Source organism: Eleutherodactylus coqui, chromosome 10 (genome assembly GCF_035609145.1).
Source record: "Eleutherodactylus coqui strain aEleCoq1 chromosome 10, aEleCoq1.hap1, whole genome shotgun sequence".
NCBI lineage: Eukaryota > Metazoa > Chordata > Amphibia > Anura > Eleutherodactylidae > Eleutherodactylus > Eleutherodactylus coqui.
Window position 1 is genome coordinate 112,353,247 of NC_089846.1, and position 18,237 is coordinate 112,371,483.

The following is an 18,237-nucleotide window of genomic DNA, read 5'->3' on the forward strand; positions in this document are numbered from 1 at the left end:
ATAATGTCCCGTCAGCCCATCACCCCGCACTATATAATGTCCCGTCAGCCCATCACACCGCACTATATAATGTCCCGTCAGCCCATCACAGCGCACTATATAATGTCCCGTCAGCCCCTCACACCGCACTATATAATGTCCCGTCAGCCCATCACACCGCACTATATAATGTCCCGTCAGCCCATCACCCCACACTATATAATGTCCCGTCAGCCCATCACAGCGCACTATATAATGTCCCGTCAGCCCATCACAGCGCACTATATAATGTCCCATCAGCCCCTCACCCCGCACTATGTAATGTCCCGTCAGCCCCTCACACCGCACTATATAATGTCCCGTCAGCCCATCACCCCGCACTATGTAATGTCCCGTCAGCCCCTCACACCGCACTATATAATGTCCCGTCAGCCCCTCACACCGTACTATAGAATGTCCCGTCAGCCCATCACACCGCACTATATAATGTCCCGTCAGCCCCTCACACCGCACTATATAATGTCCCATCAGCCCCTCACACCGCACTATATAATGTCCCGTCAGCCCCTCACAGCGCACTATATAATGTCCCGTCAGCCCCTCACAGTGCACCATATAATGTCCCGTCAGCCCCTCACACCACACTATATAATGTCCCGTCAGCCCCTCACACCGCACTATATAATATCCCGTCAGCCCCTCACACCGCACCATATAATGTCCCGTCAGCCCCTCACATCGCACTATATAATATCCCGTCAGCCCCTCACACCGCACTATATAATGTCCCGTCAGCCCCTCAAACCGCACTATATAATGTCCCGTCAGCCCCTCACACCGCACTATATAATGTCCCGTCAGCCCCTCACACCGCACTATATAATGTCCCATCAGCCCCTCACACCGCACTATATAATGTCCCGTCAGCCCCTCACACCGCACTATATAATGTCCCGTCAGCCCCTCACACCCCACTATATAATGTCCCGTCAGCCCATCACACCGCACTATATAATGTCCCGTCAGCTTATCACACCGCACTATATAATGTCCCGTCAGTCCCTCACACCGCACTATATAATGTCCCGTCAGCCCCTCACACCGCACTATATAATGTCCCGTCAGCTCATCACACCGCACTATATAATGTCCCGTCAGCCCCTCACACCCCACTATATAATGTCCCGTCAGCCCATCACACCGCACTATATAATGTCCCGCCAGCCCATCACACCGCACTATATAATGTCCCGTCAGCCCATCACACCGCACTATATAATGTCCCGTCAGCCCATCACACCGCACTATATAATGTCCCGTCAGCCCATCACACCGCACTATATGATGTCCCGTCAGCCCATCACACCGCACTATATGATGTCCCGTCAGCCCATCACAGCGCACTATATAATGTCCCGTCAGCCCATCACACCGTACTATATAATGTCCCGTCAGCCCCTCACACCGCACCATATAATGTCCCGTCAGCCCCTCACACCCCACTATATAATGTCCCGTCAGCCCATCACACCCCACTATATAATGTCCCGTCAGCCCCTCACACCGCACTATATAATGTCCCGTCAGCCCATCACACCGCACTATATAATGTCCCGTCAGCCCCTCACAACGCACTATATAATGTCCCGTCAGCCCCACACCACACTATATAATGTACCGTCAGCCCCTCACAGCGCCCTATATGATGTCCCGTCAGCCCCTTACAGCGCCCTATATAATGTCCCGTCAGCCCCTCACACCCCACTATATAATGTCCCGTCAGCCCCTCACAGCGCCCTATATGATGTCCCGTCAGCCCCTCACAGCGCCCTATATGATGTCCCGTCAGCCCCTCACACCCCACTATATAATGTCCCGTCAGCTCATCACACCGCACCATATAATGTCCCGTCAGCCGGTCACACCGCACTATATCATGTCCCGTCAGCCCCTCACACCCCACTATATAATGTCCTGTCAGCCCCTCACACTGCACTATATAATGTCCCGTCAGCCCATCACACCCCACTATATAATGTCCCGTCAGCCCCTCACACCGCACTATATAATGTCCCGTCAGCCCATCACACCGCACTATATAATGTCCCGTCAGCCCCTCACAGCGCACTATATAATGTCCCGTCAGCCCCTCACACCCCACTATATAATGTCCCGTCAGCCCCTCACACCGCACCATATAATGTCCCGTCAGCCCCTCACACCCCACTATATAATGTCCCGTCAGCCCATCACAACCCACTATATAATGTCCCGTCAGCCCCTCACACCCCACTATATAATGTCCCGTCAGCCCCTCACACCGCACTATATAATGTCCTGTCAGCCCATCACACCCCACTATATAATGTCCCGTCAGCCCATCACCCCGCACTATATAATGTCCCGTCAGCCCCTCACACCCCACTATATAATGTCCCGTCAGCCCATCACCCCGCACTATATAATGTCCCGTCAGCCCCACCCCACACTATATAATGTCCCATCAGCCCCTCACACCGCACCATATAATTTCCCGTCAGCCCCTCACACCGCACTATATAATGTCCCATCAGCCCCTCACAGCGCACTATATAATGTCCCGTCAGCCCCTCACACCGCACCATATAATGTCCCGTCAGCCCCTCACAGCGCACCATATAATGTCCCGTCAGCCCCTCACACCGCACCATATCATGTCCCGTCAGCCCCTCACACCCCACTATATAATGTCCCATCAGCCCCTCACAGCGCACTATATAATGTCCCGTCAGTCCCTCACACCGCACCATATAATGTCCCGTCAGCCCCTCACAGCGCACCATATCATGTCCCGTCAGCCCCTCACACCCCACTATATAATGTCCCATCAGCCCCTCACACCGCACCATATCATGTCCCGTCAGCCCCTCACACCGCACTATATAATGTCCCGTCAGCCCCTCACAGCGCACTATATAATGTCCCGTCAGCCCATCACACCCCACTATATAATGTCCCATCAGCCCCTCACACCGCACCATATAATGTCCCGTCAGCCCCTCACACCGCGCCATATAATGTCCCGTCAGCCCCTCACACCGCACTATATAATGTCCCGTCAGCCCATCACACCCCACTATATAATGTCCCGTCAGCCCCTCACACCGTACTATATAATGTCCCGTCAGCCCCTCACACCCCACTATATAATGTCCCGTCAGCCCCTCACACCCCACTATATAATGTCCGGTCAGCCCCTCACACCGCACTATATAATGTCCCGTCAGCCCCTCACACCCCACTATATAATGTCCGGTCAGCCCCTCACACCGCACTATATAATGTCCCGTCAGCCCCTCACACCCCACTATATAATGTCCCGTCAGCCCCTCACACTATATAATGTCCCGTCAGCCCCTCACAGCGCACTATATAATGTCCCGTCAGCCCCTCACACTATATAATGTCCCGTCAGCCCCTCACAGCGCACTATATAATGTCCGGTCAGCCCCTCACACCGCACTATATAATGTCCCGTCAGCCCCTCACACCGCACTATATAATGTCCCGTCAGCCCCTCACACCGCACTATATAATGTCCCGTCAGCCCCTCACACCGCACTATATAATGTCCCGTCAGCCCCTCACAGCGCCCTATATGATGTCCCGTCAGCCCATCACCCCCCCACCATATAATGTCCCGTCAGCCCCACCCCACACTATATAATGTCCCGTCAGCCCCTCACAGCGCACTATATAATGTCCCGTCAGCCCCTCACACCGCACTATATAATGTCCCGTCAGCCCATCACCCCGCACTATATAATGTCCCGTCAGCCCATCACCCCGCACTATATAATGTCCCGTCAGCCCCTCACACCCCACTATATAATGTCCCGTCAGCCCCTCACAACGCACTATATAATGTCCCGTCAGCCCATCACACCGCACTATATAATGTCCCGTCAGCCCATCACTCCGCACTATATGATGTCCCGTCAGCCCATCACACCGCACTATATGATGTCCCGTCAGCCCATCACAGCGCACTATATAATGTCCCGTCAGCCCATCACACCCCACTATATAATGTCCCGTCAGCCCCTCACACCGCACCATATAATGTCCCGTCAGCCCCTCACACCGCACTATATAATGTCCCATCAGCCCCTCACACCGCACCATATAATGTCCCGTCAGCCCCTCACACCGCACCATATAATGTCCCGTCAGCCCCTCACACCCCACTATATAATGTCCCGTCAGCCCATCACAACCCACTATATAATGTCCCGTCAGCCCCTCACACTATATAATGTCCCGTCAGCCCCTCACAGCGCACTATATAATGTCCGGTCAGCCCCTCACACCGCACTATATAATGTCCCGTCAGCCCCTCACACCGCACTATATAATGTCCCGTCAGCCCCTCACACCGCACTATATAATGTCCCGTCAGCCCCTCACACCGCACTATATAATGTCCCGTCAGCCCCTCACAGCGCCCTATATGATGTCCCGTCAGCCCATCACCCCCCCACCATATAATGTCCCGTCAGCCCCACCCCACACTATATAATGTCCCGTCAGCCCCTCACAGCGCACTATATAATGTCCCGTCAGCCCCTCACAGCGCACTATATAATGTCCCGTCAGCCCCTCACACCGCACTATATAATGTCCCGTCAGCCCATCACACCGCCCTATATAATGTCCCGTCAGCCCATCACACCGCACTATATAATGTCCCGTCAGCCCCTCACACCCCACTATATAATGTCCCGTCAGCCCCTCACAACGCACTATATAATGTCCCGTCAGCCCATCACACCGCACTATATAATGTCCCGTCAGCCCATCACTCCGCACTATATGATGTCCCGTCAGCCCATCACACCGCACTATATGATGTCCCGTCAGCCCATCACAGCGCACTATATAATGTCCCGTCAGCCCATCACACCGCACTATATAATGTCCCGTCAGCCCCTCACTCCGCACCATATAATGTCCCGTCAGCCCCTCACACCCCACTATATAATGTCCCGTCAGCCCATCACACCCCACTATATAATGTCCCGTCAGCCCCTCACACCGCACTATATAATGTCCCGTCAGCCCATCACACCGCACTATATAATGTCCCGTCAGCCCATCACCCCGCACTATATAATGTCCCGTCAGCCCCTCACACCGCACCATATAATGTCCCGTCAGCCCCTCACACCGCACTATATAATGTCCCGTCAGCCCATCACACCGCACTATATAATGTCCCGTCAGCCCCTCACACCGCACTATATAATGTCCCGTCAGCCCATCACACCGCACTATATAATGTCCCGTCAGCCCCTCACACCGCACTATATAATGTCCCGTCAGCCCATCACCCCGCACTATATAATGTCCCGTCAGCCCCTCACACCGCACCATATAATGTCCCGTCAGCCCCTCACAGCGCACTATATAATGTCCCGTCAGCCCATCACACCCCACTATATAATGTCCCGTCAGCCCCTCACAGCGCACCATATAATGTCCCGTCAGCCCCTCACAGCGCACTATATAATGTCCCGTCAGCCCATCACCCCGCACTATATAATGTCCCGTCAGCCCATCACACCGCCCTATATAATGTCCCGTCAGCCCATCACACCGCACTATATAATGTCCCGTCAGCCCATCACACCGCCCTATATAATGTCCCGTCAGCCCATCACACCGCACTATATAATGTCCCGTCAGCCCCTCACACCCCACTATATAATGTCCCGTCAGCCCCTCACAACGCACTATATGATGTCCCGTCAGCCCCTCACACCGCACTATATAATGTCCCGTCAGCCCCTCACACCGCACTATATAATGTCCCGTCAGCCCCTCACACCGCACTATATAATGTCCCGTCAGCCCCTCACAACGCACTATATAATGTCCCGTCAGCCCCTCACACCGCACTATATAATGTCCCTTCAGCCCCTCACAGCGCACTATATAATGTCCCGTCAGCCCCTCACACCGCACTATATAATGTACCGTCAGCCCCTCACAACGCACTATATAATGTCCCGTCAGCCCCACACCACACTATATAATGTACCGTCAGCCCCTCACAGCGCCCTATATGATGTCCCGTCAGCCCCTTACAGCGCCCTATATAATGTCCCGTCAGCCCCTCACACCCCACTATATAATGTCCCGTCAGCCCCTCACAGCGCCCTATATGATGTCCCGTCAGCCCCTTACAGCGCCCTATATAATGTCCCGTCAGCCCCTCACACCCCACTATATAATGTCCCGTCAGCCCATCACACCGCACTATATAATGTCCCGTCAGCTCATCACACCGCACCATATAATGTCCCGTCAGCCGGTCACACCGCACTATATCATGTCCCGTCAGCCCCTCACACCCCACTATATAATGTCCCGTCAGCCCCTCACACTGCACTATATAATGTCCCGTCAGCCCATCACACCCCACTATATAATGTCCCATCAGCCCCTCACACCGCACTATATAATGTCCCGTCAGCCCATCACACCGCACTATATAATGTCCCGTCAGCCCATCACACCGCACTATATAATGTCCCGTCAGCCCCTCACACCCCACTATATAATGTCCCATCAGCCCCTCACACCGCACCATATAATGTCCCGTAAGCCCCTCACACCGCACTATATAATGTCCCATCAGCCCCTCACACCGCACCATATAATGTCCCGTCAGCCCCTCACACCGCACCATATAATGTCCCGTCAGCCCCTCACACCCCACTATATAATGTCCCGTCAGCCCCTCACACCCCACTATATAATGTCCCGTCAGCCCATCACAACCCACTATATAATGTCCCGTCAGCCCATCACCCCGCACTATATAATGTCCCGTCAGCCCCTCACACCCCACTATATAATGTCCCATCAGCCCCTCACACCGCACCATATAATTTCCCGTCAGCCCCTCACACCGCACTATATAATGTCCCATCAGCCCCTCACAGCGCACTATATAATGTCCCGTCAGCCCCTCACACCGCACCATATAATGTCCCGTCAGCCCCTCACAGCGCACCATATAATGTCCCGTCAGCCCCTCACACCGCACCATATCATGTCCCGTCAGCCCCTCACACCCCACTATATAATGTCCCATCAGCCCCTCACAGCGCACTATATAATGTCCCGTCAGCCCCTCACACCGCACCATATAATGTCCCGTCAGCCCCTCACAGCGCACCATATCATGTCCCGTCAGCCCCTCACACCCCACTATATAATGTCCCATCAGCCCCTCACACTCACACCGCACCATATCATGTCCCGTCAGCCCCTCACACCGCACTATATAATGTCCCGTCAGCCCCTCACAGCGCACTATATAATGTCCCGTCAGCCCATCACACCCCACTATATAATGTCCCATCAGCCCCTCACACCGCACCATATAATGTCCCGTCAGCCCCTCACACCGCGCCATATAATGTCCCGTCAGCCCCTCACACCGCACTATATAATGTCCTGTCAGCCCCTCACACCGAACTATATAATGTCCTGTCAGCCCCTCACACCGCACTATATAATGTCCCGTCAGCCCATCACACCCCACTATATAATGTCCCGTCAGCCCCTCACACCGTACTATATAATGTCCCGTCAGCCCCTCACACCCCACTATATAATGTCCCGTCAGCCCCTCACACCCCACTATATAATGTCCGGTCAGCCCCTCACACCGCACTATATAATGTCCCGTCAGCCCCTCACACCCCACTATATAATGTCCGGTCAGCCCCTCACACCGCACTATATAATGTCCCGTCAGCCCCTCACACCCCACTATATAATGTCCCGTCAGCCCCTCACACTATATAATGTCCCGTCAGCCCCTCACAGCGCACTATATAATGTCCCGTCAGCCCCTCACACTATATAATGTCCCGTCAGCCCCTCACAGCGCACTATATAATGTCCCGTCAGCCCCTCACACCGCACTATATAATTTCCCGTCAGCCCCTCACACCGCACTATATAATGTCCCGTCAGCCCCTCACACCGCACTATATAATGTCCCGTCAGCCCCTCACACCGCACTATATAATGTCCCGTCAGCCCCTCACACCGCACTATATAATGTCCCGTCAGCCCATCACACCTCACTATATAATGTCCCGTCAGCCCCTCACACCCCACTATATAATGTCCGGTCAGCCCCTCACAGCGCACTATATAATGTCCCGTCAGCCCCTCACACCGCACTATATAATGTCCCGTCAGCCCCTCACACCCACTATATAATGTCCCGTCAGCCCCTCACACCCCACTATATAATGTCCCGTCAGCCCCTCACACCCCACTATATAATGTCCCGTCAGCCCCTCACAGTGCACTATATAATGTCCCGTCAGCCCCTCACAGCGCCCTATATGATGTCCCGTCAGCCCCTCACATCGCCCTATATGATGCCCCGTCAGCCCCTCACACCGCACTATATAATGTCCCGTCAGCCCCTCACACCGCACTATATAATGTCCCGTCAGCCCCTCACACCCCACTATATAATGTCCCGTCAGCCCCTCACACCGCACTATATAATGTCCCGTCAGCCCATCACACCTCACTATATAATGTCCCGTCAGCCCCTCACACCCCACTATATAATGTCCGGTCAGCCCCTCACAGCGCACTATATAATGTCCCGTCAGCCCCTCACACCGCACTATATAATGTCCCGTCAGCCCCTCACACCCCACTATATAATGTCCCGTCAGCCCCTCACAGTGCACTATATAATGTCCCGTCAGCCCCTCACAGTGCACTATATAATGTCCCGTCAGCCCCTCACAGCGCCCTATATGATGCCCCGTCAGCCCCTCACACCGCACTATATAATGTCCCGTCAGCCCCTCACACCCCACTATATAATGTCCCGTCAGCCCATCACCCCCCCCCCCACCATATAATGTCCCGTCAGCTCATCACACCGCACTATATAATGTCCCGTCAGCCCCTCACACCGCACTATATAATGTCCCGTCAGCCCCTCACACCCCACTATATAATGTCCCGTCAGCCCATCACCCCCCCCCCACCATATAATGTCCCGTCAGCTCATCACACCGCACTATATAATGTCCCGTCAGCCCCTCACACCGCACTATATAATGTCCCGTCAGCCCCTCACACCGCACTATATAATGTCCCGTCAGCCCCTCACACCCCACTATATAATGTCCCGTCAGCCCCTCACACCGCACTATATAATGTCCCGTCAGCCCCTCACACCCCACTATATAATGTCCCGTCAGCCCATCACACTATATAATGTCCCGTCAGCCCATCACACTATATAATGTCCCGTCAGCCCCTCACACCCCACTATATAATGTCCCGTCAGCCCCTCACACCGCACTATATAATGTCCCGTCAGCCCCTCACACCGCACTATATAATGTCCCGTCAGCCCCTCACACCGCACTATATAATGTCCCGTCAGCCCCTCACACCGCACTATATGATGTCCCGTCAGCCCCGCTATATCTCTCTCTACTCTCCCGCATGTTACGCACACACAGACCACATTCACAGCTCGTTAGCGACACCTGGAGGACAATGAGATATTCCTATGACAGCGGAACCAAAGTTGCTGAAATTAGTTTCCGGGGGACTGAGCTTCCCGTGCACCGGAACAATAGTGTGCAGCTGGCTTAAGCTTCCACTGTAGAGCGGCGAGTGATGTTTTAGGACGCACTTAGTACCGGCAATTCCTGTGGCCATGGCAGTTACTGTGAGTAGAGCTCTGCCCTCGTTCGTGGACGGCACGTGTGGTGCTCATTTCCTGGAGGGCTGTGCTGAAGCTATATAGTCTGCTGCCCTCCCCCATGCCTTTATAGCATCATAATGGATGACCCTATAGGTGTATATATATATGCGCCAGCAGTAAATAAACCCTGTCTGCATCCTGCTGTTTAACCAAAGGCTTTACAAGGTGATTACATTACCACAATACAGAGAGCCCAAACAACACGGTCACTGAAGGCGGGGGCAGCGCTGCCCTCCTCCCAGAGAAGTCTCCAGGTGTTCCTTGTTACCTGGCGTGAACACCTGACAACCTGTCTGTGCCGTTTACTTCCTACATCCTAGTCTGGAGGAGACCTGCCTGCTGTAGGGGTTCCTCACACGGGGTGGTCAGTCATTTCCGCGCTCCTACTACCTGCCCTCCTATTGGTCACCTGAGGCGCAGGAATTTTTTACACCTTGTTGTGTTTCCCGCCACGAATGTCTGAAAAGTTTGCAGCGCCGACATCTGTAGCTCCTCGCTGCTCAAGCAGCCCCAAATCCTTACCAGCCAACAGAAACTCAATACCGCTGCCCCCAATCAGTACTGACCTGTCTGCCCCTACTGCTGCATCTGATGTGTGGAATGATGCCCCCAAATACTGTAATTTAGAAATAAGTGTTCTAGATATAATCCCCCCCCCCCCCCCCCCCCCAAGAAAAAAAAACCAAACTTGTGCCACACAGACAGCGCCCTTGAATGCCAAATAGTGCCCTATATTCTGCCCCAGAGGTTATTGGTGCACGGCACAAGAGTACAAACTTTTGTACCACAAATAGTAGTGCTGTTTCTAATGCCCCCACATTATAATACCCATATTAATGCCCCCTACAAATGGTGCTCTCTTTTGCCCCCTAGACATTGATAATGCCCCGTGTGCTTTTTTGAAGCTAAAGCCCACCTTTTTTTTGTAAAGATGCCCCCGCTGAGTGCCAGCTTTTATACTAACTATGCCCCTTATTTAGTAATGCCCCTACTATCATGCCATGTTTTACAGTAAAAAATGCCCCCACCGATTCTTCTTCTGTATCAAACATGTTCCTGCTCACTGCTATCTTTTAAACTTTTAGGCCCCCTGTCCATGGACGTGTATTCGCCGGCGAATCACGCCGGCTGACGCTTTCCATAGCATTGCTATGGAAAGCGCTGGCAGCTGTCCACGAGAACCATTGCAATTCTCCGTTCGTGGCGGGCAATTCGCAGCATGCTGCGAATTGCCCTGATTCTCCGCAGCCAGCCTATCTATCAGATAGGGCTGACCGGCGGAGAATCAGCGGCAGCTCCTGCTCGCCGCGGGACTTCGCAATGCCCATGGACAGGGGGCCTTATGCCCCAGAAAAAAAATTAAACATTGTACTCCCATTCTGCACAGCCCCTCCTTTCCTCCAAGCACTGTTGGCAGCCCAGCACAGGCGGCGTGACGTAGTGATGTCATTGCACCTCCCGTGCCGGACAGTAAGGTGACATCCGTGAAGTCCTGGTTAAGAATAGTAGGGCAATTTCTTGCTCTACTATTATCAGTGTTTTGCAGACAATGATGCGTTTGTCAGCTGCACCTTGGACCTTGAGGATTCCGGGCGTGGGACTAGGGGTCTGGGGCGTGGGACTAGGGGTCTGGGGCGCGCACCCTGGAGCGCTAGCGATGACCCTAGAGGCAGGTCACTCGTCTATACAACATGACATAACAATATCTTTGTCTCACTACTCAGCAGGATTTTCGGACTGACGCGGACCTGGCTTGTCGGGCTGCAGAGGAGTTCGTCAGTCTGTACTATGAAACCATTGACAAGAGGAGAAGGGTGAGCCGACTTGTTATGTATTCTGCTTAGAGCCATTATTAGTAATATCACTGCAGAGTATCGGATCGTCTTTTTATCTTGGGAGTCCAGTGGGCGGTCCTACCTACTGATTGATGGCCGTCTCTATTTACAGTCATACAAGGGAGGTTGTTGATCACTGGTAGGACCGCCCACTGAGCATAACATAAGCAGGGATATAAATAAATAACATACAAGTAAGGCCTCTCTCACACAGGCGCTTTTTACTGCGATTGACGCGGCGTTCTTAATGCCACGTAAACCGAGGTATAACGCTCTCTGAAATCAATGCAGCCTCGCAGACATGCGTTCGATCGCATCGCTATATGGCGCTTTGCCGTGTTCATGTGTGAGAAGACCCTTATATAGTTTAACCCCTTGAGTGGCACGCCCGGAAAATTTCCGGGGACGAGCTCCACTGCTCATAGCAACATAGCCCGGAAGATTTCCGGGCTATGTATCACTATGGGAGCTGCAGAGCACAATGCCACAAGCTGTGACAGTGTGCTCTGCCTGCACAGACCCACACAGAGCAGTGCAGGGGGTTTGAAAAACCAGCAGAAGATATTGCCGACATGTCGGCAATGTCCTGCTTTGTTTACAGGTTGCCATAGAGACCATCGGCTTGTCAGAAGCAAGCCGATGGTCTCTGTGACAGGGAGAGCTGGTTGTTAGCTGTCAGAGGACAGCTAGGTACCAGCTCTTACAGCAGAGATCAGAGAAAACCTCCGATCTCTGCTGTGTTAACCCTTTACATGCTGCAGTCTATGTGACTGCAGCATGTAAAGGGTTGTCACTGCAGCATGTAAAGGGCTGTCACCATCGGACCCCTGGAATGTGATCAGGGGTCCTGATGGGTCCCTGTGGAAGTCCCCTAAAGGAACAAAAATTAAAAAAAAATTTAAAAAAAAATAAAAAAAAAAAAAGGAAAAAAATTTTAAAAAAAAATAAAAAAAACACTTGTCTCCCTTTACTTTGTAAAAAAATCAAAAATACAATCACACATGTGGTATCCGTGTGCGTCGTAATGACCCAGAGAAGGAAGTTAATACATTATTTAACCCCTTAATGACATGGCCCCTTTTTTTCTTTTTTCCCCATTTCTTTTTTTTCTCCCCCCTGTTTAAAAAATCACAACTTGTCCCGCAAAAAACAAGCCCTCATATGGCCATGTCAATGGAAAAATGAAAAAGTTATGGCTCTTGAGACGCAACTGCAAAACTAGTTGAAATTCAATGATTAGACCATTTTAAAAAACCTGCCCTGGTGGGCACGACAGGGTGGTAGGAAACCTGCCACTCAAGGGGTTAATGGTGAAATATTCAGTTTATCGGTCTGCTCAGCTCCTCCGACTCTATAACAGCATGCCTGCAGATCAGACACCATGCTCAATGTGACGGGTTCTCTTTAAGTTCAGCCCCAATCAAGGTTTTGATTTTAGATCGTATTGCCTAGCACTATGCCCATGTAATGTGCGTCTATATCATACAATATTCTGATAATACAGGCGGGTTAACAAAAGAAAAAAGGAGTTTTTATTTCTTTTTTTTTTTTTTTTTAGGTTTACATTTCTTGCACTGCTAGGGCAAAAAGTTGAGAGGCCATGATCTTTATCCTCTAGCTAGCTGCACATGGGCATATTTGCATTGCAAATAACGCCCATAGCATGCTATGGAAAAAACGCTTTTTCCTGCACACGAGCGGAAATCGACTACGTTTTTTTTTCTTCTCCTCTCCCTGCTCGCGGACAGAAATTTGCAGCATACTCTATTTTTATCAGATTCTGTGCGGACGGCTTCCATTGAACTCAAAGGCAATATAAAATGGTGGTGTATTACACACGCAAATACTCCTGTGTGAATAAGCCCGTAGACGCTACATGCTGCTCTGACCGGCCAGCACGGCTTGTGTGGGCAACAACTGACCAGTCAAAGCAGCATGCAGTGTCTTACACACTGCATTAGTATACATCATTCGTCTATCGGTGCGGCCATCTTTGTCCAGGATCGGAGGTTCGCTTTAAAGGGGTTGTCCCGCGCCGAAACGGGTTGTTTTTTTTTCAACCCCCCCCCCCCCGTTCGGCGCGAGACAACCCCGATGCAGGGGTTAAAAAAGATCACCGGAGAGTGCTTACCTGAATCCCCGCGCTCCGGTGACTTCTTACTTACCTGATGAAGATGGCCACGGGGATCTTCTCCCTCGGTGGACCGCAGGGCTTCTGTGCGGTCCATTGCCGATTCCAGCCTCCTGGTTGGCTGGAATCGGCACGTGACGGGGCGGAGCTACACGGAGCCGGCATCCAGCACGAGCAGCCCCATTGAAAAAAAGAAGAAGACCGGGACTGCGCAAGTGCGGCTAATTTGGCCATTAGACGGCGAAAATTAGTCGGCTCCATGGGAACGAGGATGCCAGCAACGGAGCAGGTAAGTGAAAAACTTCTTATAACTTCTGTATGGCTCATAATTAATGCACAATGTACATTACAAAGTGCATTAATATGGCCATACAGAAGTGTATAGACCCACTTGCTGCCGCGGGACAACCCCTTTAAGATCAGGCTGGGGTCCTTGGTACAGTGTTGCTTAGTATTAGGATGAGAGTAAAGCTGAATCTTTTGTAAGTCTTTGCTATGACCTCCAGTGCTGAACTAGCTAAAGCACATTCTCTCTATGAAGCTCCGCTTATGTTCATGCACCTTGTGGGATACTCTCAGAAGAGTTTTTAATATCTTGTTCTTTTGTTTTGTTTTTTTAGCAACTCACAAAACTGTATATGGATACAGCAACTTTGGTTTGGAACGGCAATCCGATTTCTGGACAGAACGCTCTTATTGAATTTTTTGAAATGTTGCCTTCAAGTGAATTTTCTGTGAATATGATTGATTGCCAGCCAGTCCATGGTGAGAAGTATTACTTTACTGCCAAAGGCCTTCAACTCTAGTATAATTACACTGAACGGATTGCAGCGTACCATTTGTGTAGTGGGCTACTTTGCCCAATAGAGGGCGCCTTTGTGTTGTGTTACAGTCACTTGATTAAGATTTGGCATACTTAATGACGGATTTACAACCATGATAAGGACACAAGCATGAGAAGCTCAAAATGATACAGTTTTTGACTACATATGCCTTAGGGCTCCTTCATACGGGCGTATGCGTAGAACGCTGTGAGCATCTCGCAGTGTTGTACTCATCGCAGCCCTTTCGCGCTGCCGGCAGAGATCACATACAGGCTGCAACATCACGAACATGCGCAATGTGCCTTTCTTAATTTCTTCCAATTCCCCGCACGGCTGCGTATTGAAACCCTGTCCCTTCACAATGCCTGTGAACGGACAGCGTGTAATACATCTGCTATCGGCAGAGATTAAAGCCCAGGGCCAAGCATCGTATATTTACCGCGATTGCTCCTTAAGATGCTTGTGGCAGATTGAACAGGAGTTTAGTTCACTTTTGTACCAAATATTGTGCGATCTGTAGTAAATATACTTTTTTTCTTCCTAAGAAATGGCTACTCAAGGACAGAAGACCGTGCTGGTCGTGACAAACGGATCTGTGAAGTTTGACGGGAATAAGCATCACTACTTCAACCAGATTTTCCTCCTGACGCTACATACCACCCCATCGAACAGCGTGTGGAAGATTGCAAGTGACTGCTTTCGCTTTCAGGATTGGGCCAACTCATAGACTTCTGTAGTAGGACTTGACGCTGGAATTGATTCGTAGGAGATATTTTTGGCTTTGAAGAAGACTACCAGACCTGGGAGAGGATTTCTTCAATATTTTTTGCTAAATGTGTATTTTTCTTTTGTCAAGCAGATTTGACGATTATGGGTTTTTATTTGGGGGGGGGGGGGGTTCTTATCAGTGTTTCACATGCCACAAAATGCCATGTTTTGGTCTATGATCACATTTTTAAAAACTTGAAATCTTCATAATGCATATATCTTTATTTTGTCATGTTACTTGACAAGACCTGCCATTTCTACGTCTTTTATATAGTTACTGTATTATAAATTGGGTATGAAAATAAATACGATGGACCAGAAAGAAAAACACAAGCCTAGTCATTTTTGGAGATTTTTCTTTACAATTACAAAAGCGGTTTCAGTTAAAGGGGTCGTCCAAGGTTAGAAAAACATGGCTGCTTTCTTCTAGACTCAGCGTCACCTTTTGTTTGTAGGGTTGTGTATGGTATTGCCGCTTGGCTCCATTGAAGTGAATGGGAGCTGAGCTGTAATGCCAGACGCAACCCACGGGCAAACGTGGCGCTGTGTTGAGAAGAAAGCAGCTGTGTTTTTCAGACCCTGGAAACGCTTTTTAAAAGGGGTTATCCCATGAAAGCAAGTTATCCCTTATCCACAGGATAAGGGGACAACTTCCTTGATCAGTGGGGGTATAGAGTGCTTCGGAGGCCTAACTGTGAAGCATGAGGGAGGGAGCAGCATGGTTTGGGGCTCCTATGCGGTCTTAAGACCTGGATGCCCCGCAATCTCCGAGGGACCAAAGAATTCTAATGCGTAGTAAAACATGTAGAATGTAAAGGCAGCAGTCGATGACTGAGGAGGTGCTGGGTGATGCAACAAGGCAGTGATCCAAAGCACAAACGTAAATCAAGTAGAGAGTGGGTGGAAAGTATAATTTGTGTTTTGAAATGGGTAAGTGTGCCTTTACACGGGCCAAATATTGACTGACAAAGAAGGTAGTTGTCACAACAGGAAATATCTTATTAGTGGCTAGGCGCTTCATTTCAGATCACTGAAACAAAGCGACTAGTGTGCGACTTCTCACTCATTGTATATAGGTAGTTGATCATTTTTCACTTCCTGCCTGTTCATAATGAATGGAGGCGGGCAGCTGGAAGAGATCTCTGCCTCCATTTACTGAACCAATATTGCTCCTGTGCGAAAGCACAAGAGCGATAGTCACTGGGGCGCTTTGTAATGTATCTTAGGGTTATGGTCAGGACTTTGACGCAAAATGCTGTGGCTTGTCATAAAGAGGTTTCTATATGCAAGGCATCCCAGAAATCTTGACAAACTGAAACATCTTTGTAGGAAAGAATTGTCCCAAATTCCTCCTCCCAATGGTGTGCAAATCTTATTTGTAGCTACAGGAAACATTTGGTGGAGGTGATTGCTGCTAAAAGAGAGTCTCCATGTTGTTACATTCAAGGCTTCACCACGTTTCCCACTATTTTCTATATTCCTCAATGTACTCCTAAAATACCTGACCGGTACAACTGTTTGTGTGTTATTAGTTTTGCTATATTGTGTTTGTCTAAAATTGTGAATTGTATAATAATCAGGCCACATTTTATTTGTAATCCATGCAAACCTCGGGTAATTCTAAGCAGGTTCACTTACTTTTCCTTGCAGTTGTATGTGTGTGTTTTTTATTTTTTTTAATACAAATCCAATCTTGGAATGAACACTTCTCTAGTATATCTGTACCTTAATTGCTCAAACTGTACCATCTTAACATTTTTTGCGATTATTTTTTTTATTTATGATGCATCAGATTTTATTTTAATTTCTGCCTTCGGAAAGCCACGACTTTTATTTCTCCATCAATGTGTCCGTATGAGGGCTTGTTTTCTTATGGGGCGGGAACCATTTGTCCCCCCCCCCCCCCCCCTCTCTTGCCGCATTCACCCAACAGTATACATGACACAGCATTGTTCCGTTTGTTAATTCAACTATGGCAATACCAAATCTATATTTCCATAGCACCCATCCTGACAGCACAAATGGAGGTTGCCCCGCCTGTGTTCGCTGGGACAGGAAGGAGTTTTTTTTTTTTCGTTTTTTTTCAGCCTATCTCTCACCATCCAACTCCAGTGTTTTTCCTGTCCCAATGGACACAGAGGGGAGTTCTCCGTGCCGAGGATGGAAGCTAGGAGCAGTTGGGAACCGGAGTGTCTTACTCACCGGGGCGCTGGTAGCCGGCCAGGTCTGAGCGGTCAAGGGCTGCGGCACCATCCAGGCGTCGGCACCAGCAGGTTCTGGAGGTCAGCGGCAGTAGTGGGACCCACGGCAGGTGCAGCTGCACTCTGCGCTTCAGTCCTGGCTTCCAGCGGCGGCCGGTTTCCTGTGATGAGGCGGCGCTGCGTCGTATACAATGATGCAGATGCGCACGCCTGTGGCGTCTCTGCACAAAAGGCAAATTCAAATCCCTGGAGCATTTTCTAGATGTAGGCTCCATTGCACCTCTGAGACGCCATGGATAGTGCAGATGGTGGTAAGGGGATTGTGCCAATAGTAAGTAGTCCGCTTGGACAAATCTAATGTGGCTATAAAAAAAATGTAATGACCCTAAGAACGATCAAGAGAGAAGGTTCCACGCTCTAGATGTTAGACGGACAGTTCTTCAATATATCCAGGCTACCAGCCAATGGAGGAAAGATACAAACCTCCCTGCCCAGGTTTTGGATTAATAGGGGTAAAAAAAAGCTTATCTCCAGATGGATACGTCCGGCCATTTCTGACGCACATACTTCGATTAATAAGCCAGAGGGTGAGGGGCTTAAAGCCCACTCTACCCAGGCATTATCAACTTCCTTGGCCGAACAGGCTTCTGCCTCAGTTGACCAGATTTGCGAGGTAGCAGTGTACTTTTATCAG

General features: G+C 50.3%; 1 protein-coding gene across 2 annotated transcripts; it reads left to right on the plus strand.

Moving 5' to 3' along the window:
* The first annotated feature begins 9,628 nt into the window (after positions 1 to 9,628).
* On the plus strand, positions 9,629 to 15,701 carry NXT2 (nuclear transport factor 2 like export factor 2). 2 transcript variants are annotated; one of them, XM_066581718.1, is made up of 4 exons: positions 9,629 to 9,748; positions 11,509 to 11,598; positions 14,371 to 14,515; positions 15,120 to 15,693. In XM_066581718.1, the coding sequence occupies exons 1-4, from the start codon at positions 9,737 to 9,739 to the stop codon at positions 15,299 to 15,301; spliced, it is 429 nt and encodes a 142-aa protein (XP_066437815.1). In that variant the 5' UTR covers positions 9,629 to 9,736; the 3' UTR covers positions 15,302 to 15,693. The 2 variants fall into 2 exon arrangements, with proteins under 2 accessions (XP_066437815.1, XP_066437816.1); XM_066581719.1 differs by having other exon boundaries at positions 9,635 to 9,748; positions 11,512 to 11,598; positions 15,120 to 15,701.
* Positions 15,702 to 18,237: the final 2,536 nt, after the last annotated feature.

Excerpts from the sequence above, each read along its gene's own strand:
- NXT2 (XM_066581718.1), top strand. Across the intron at positions 11,599-14,370 it reads CCATTGACAAGAGGAGAAGG|CAACTCACAAAACTGTATAT; the intron begins GTGAGCCGACTT and ends TTGTTTTTTTAG. Across the intron at positions 14,516-15,119 it reads TGATTGCCAGCCAGTCCATG|AAATGGCTACTCAAGGACAG; the intron begins GTGAGAAGTATT and ends TTTCTTCCTAAG.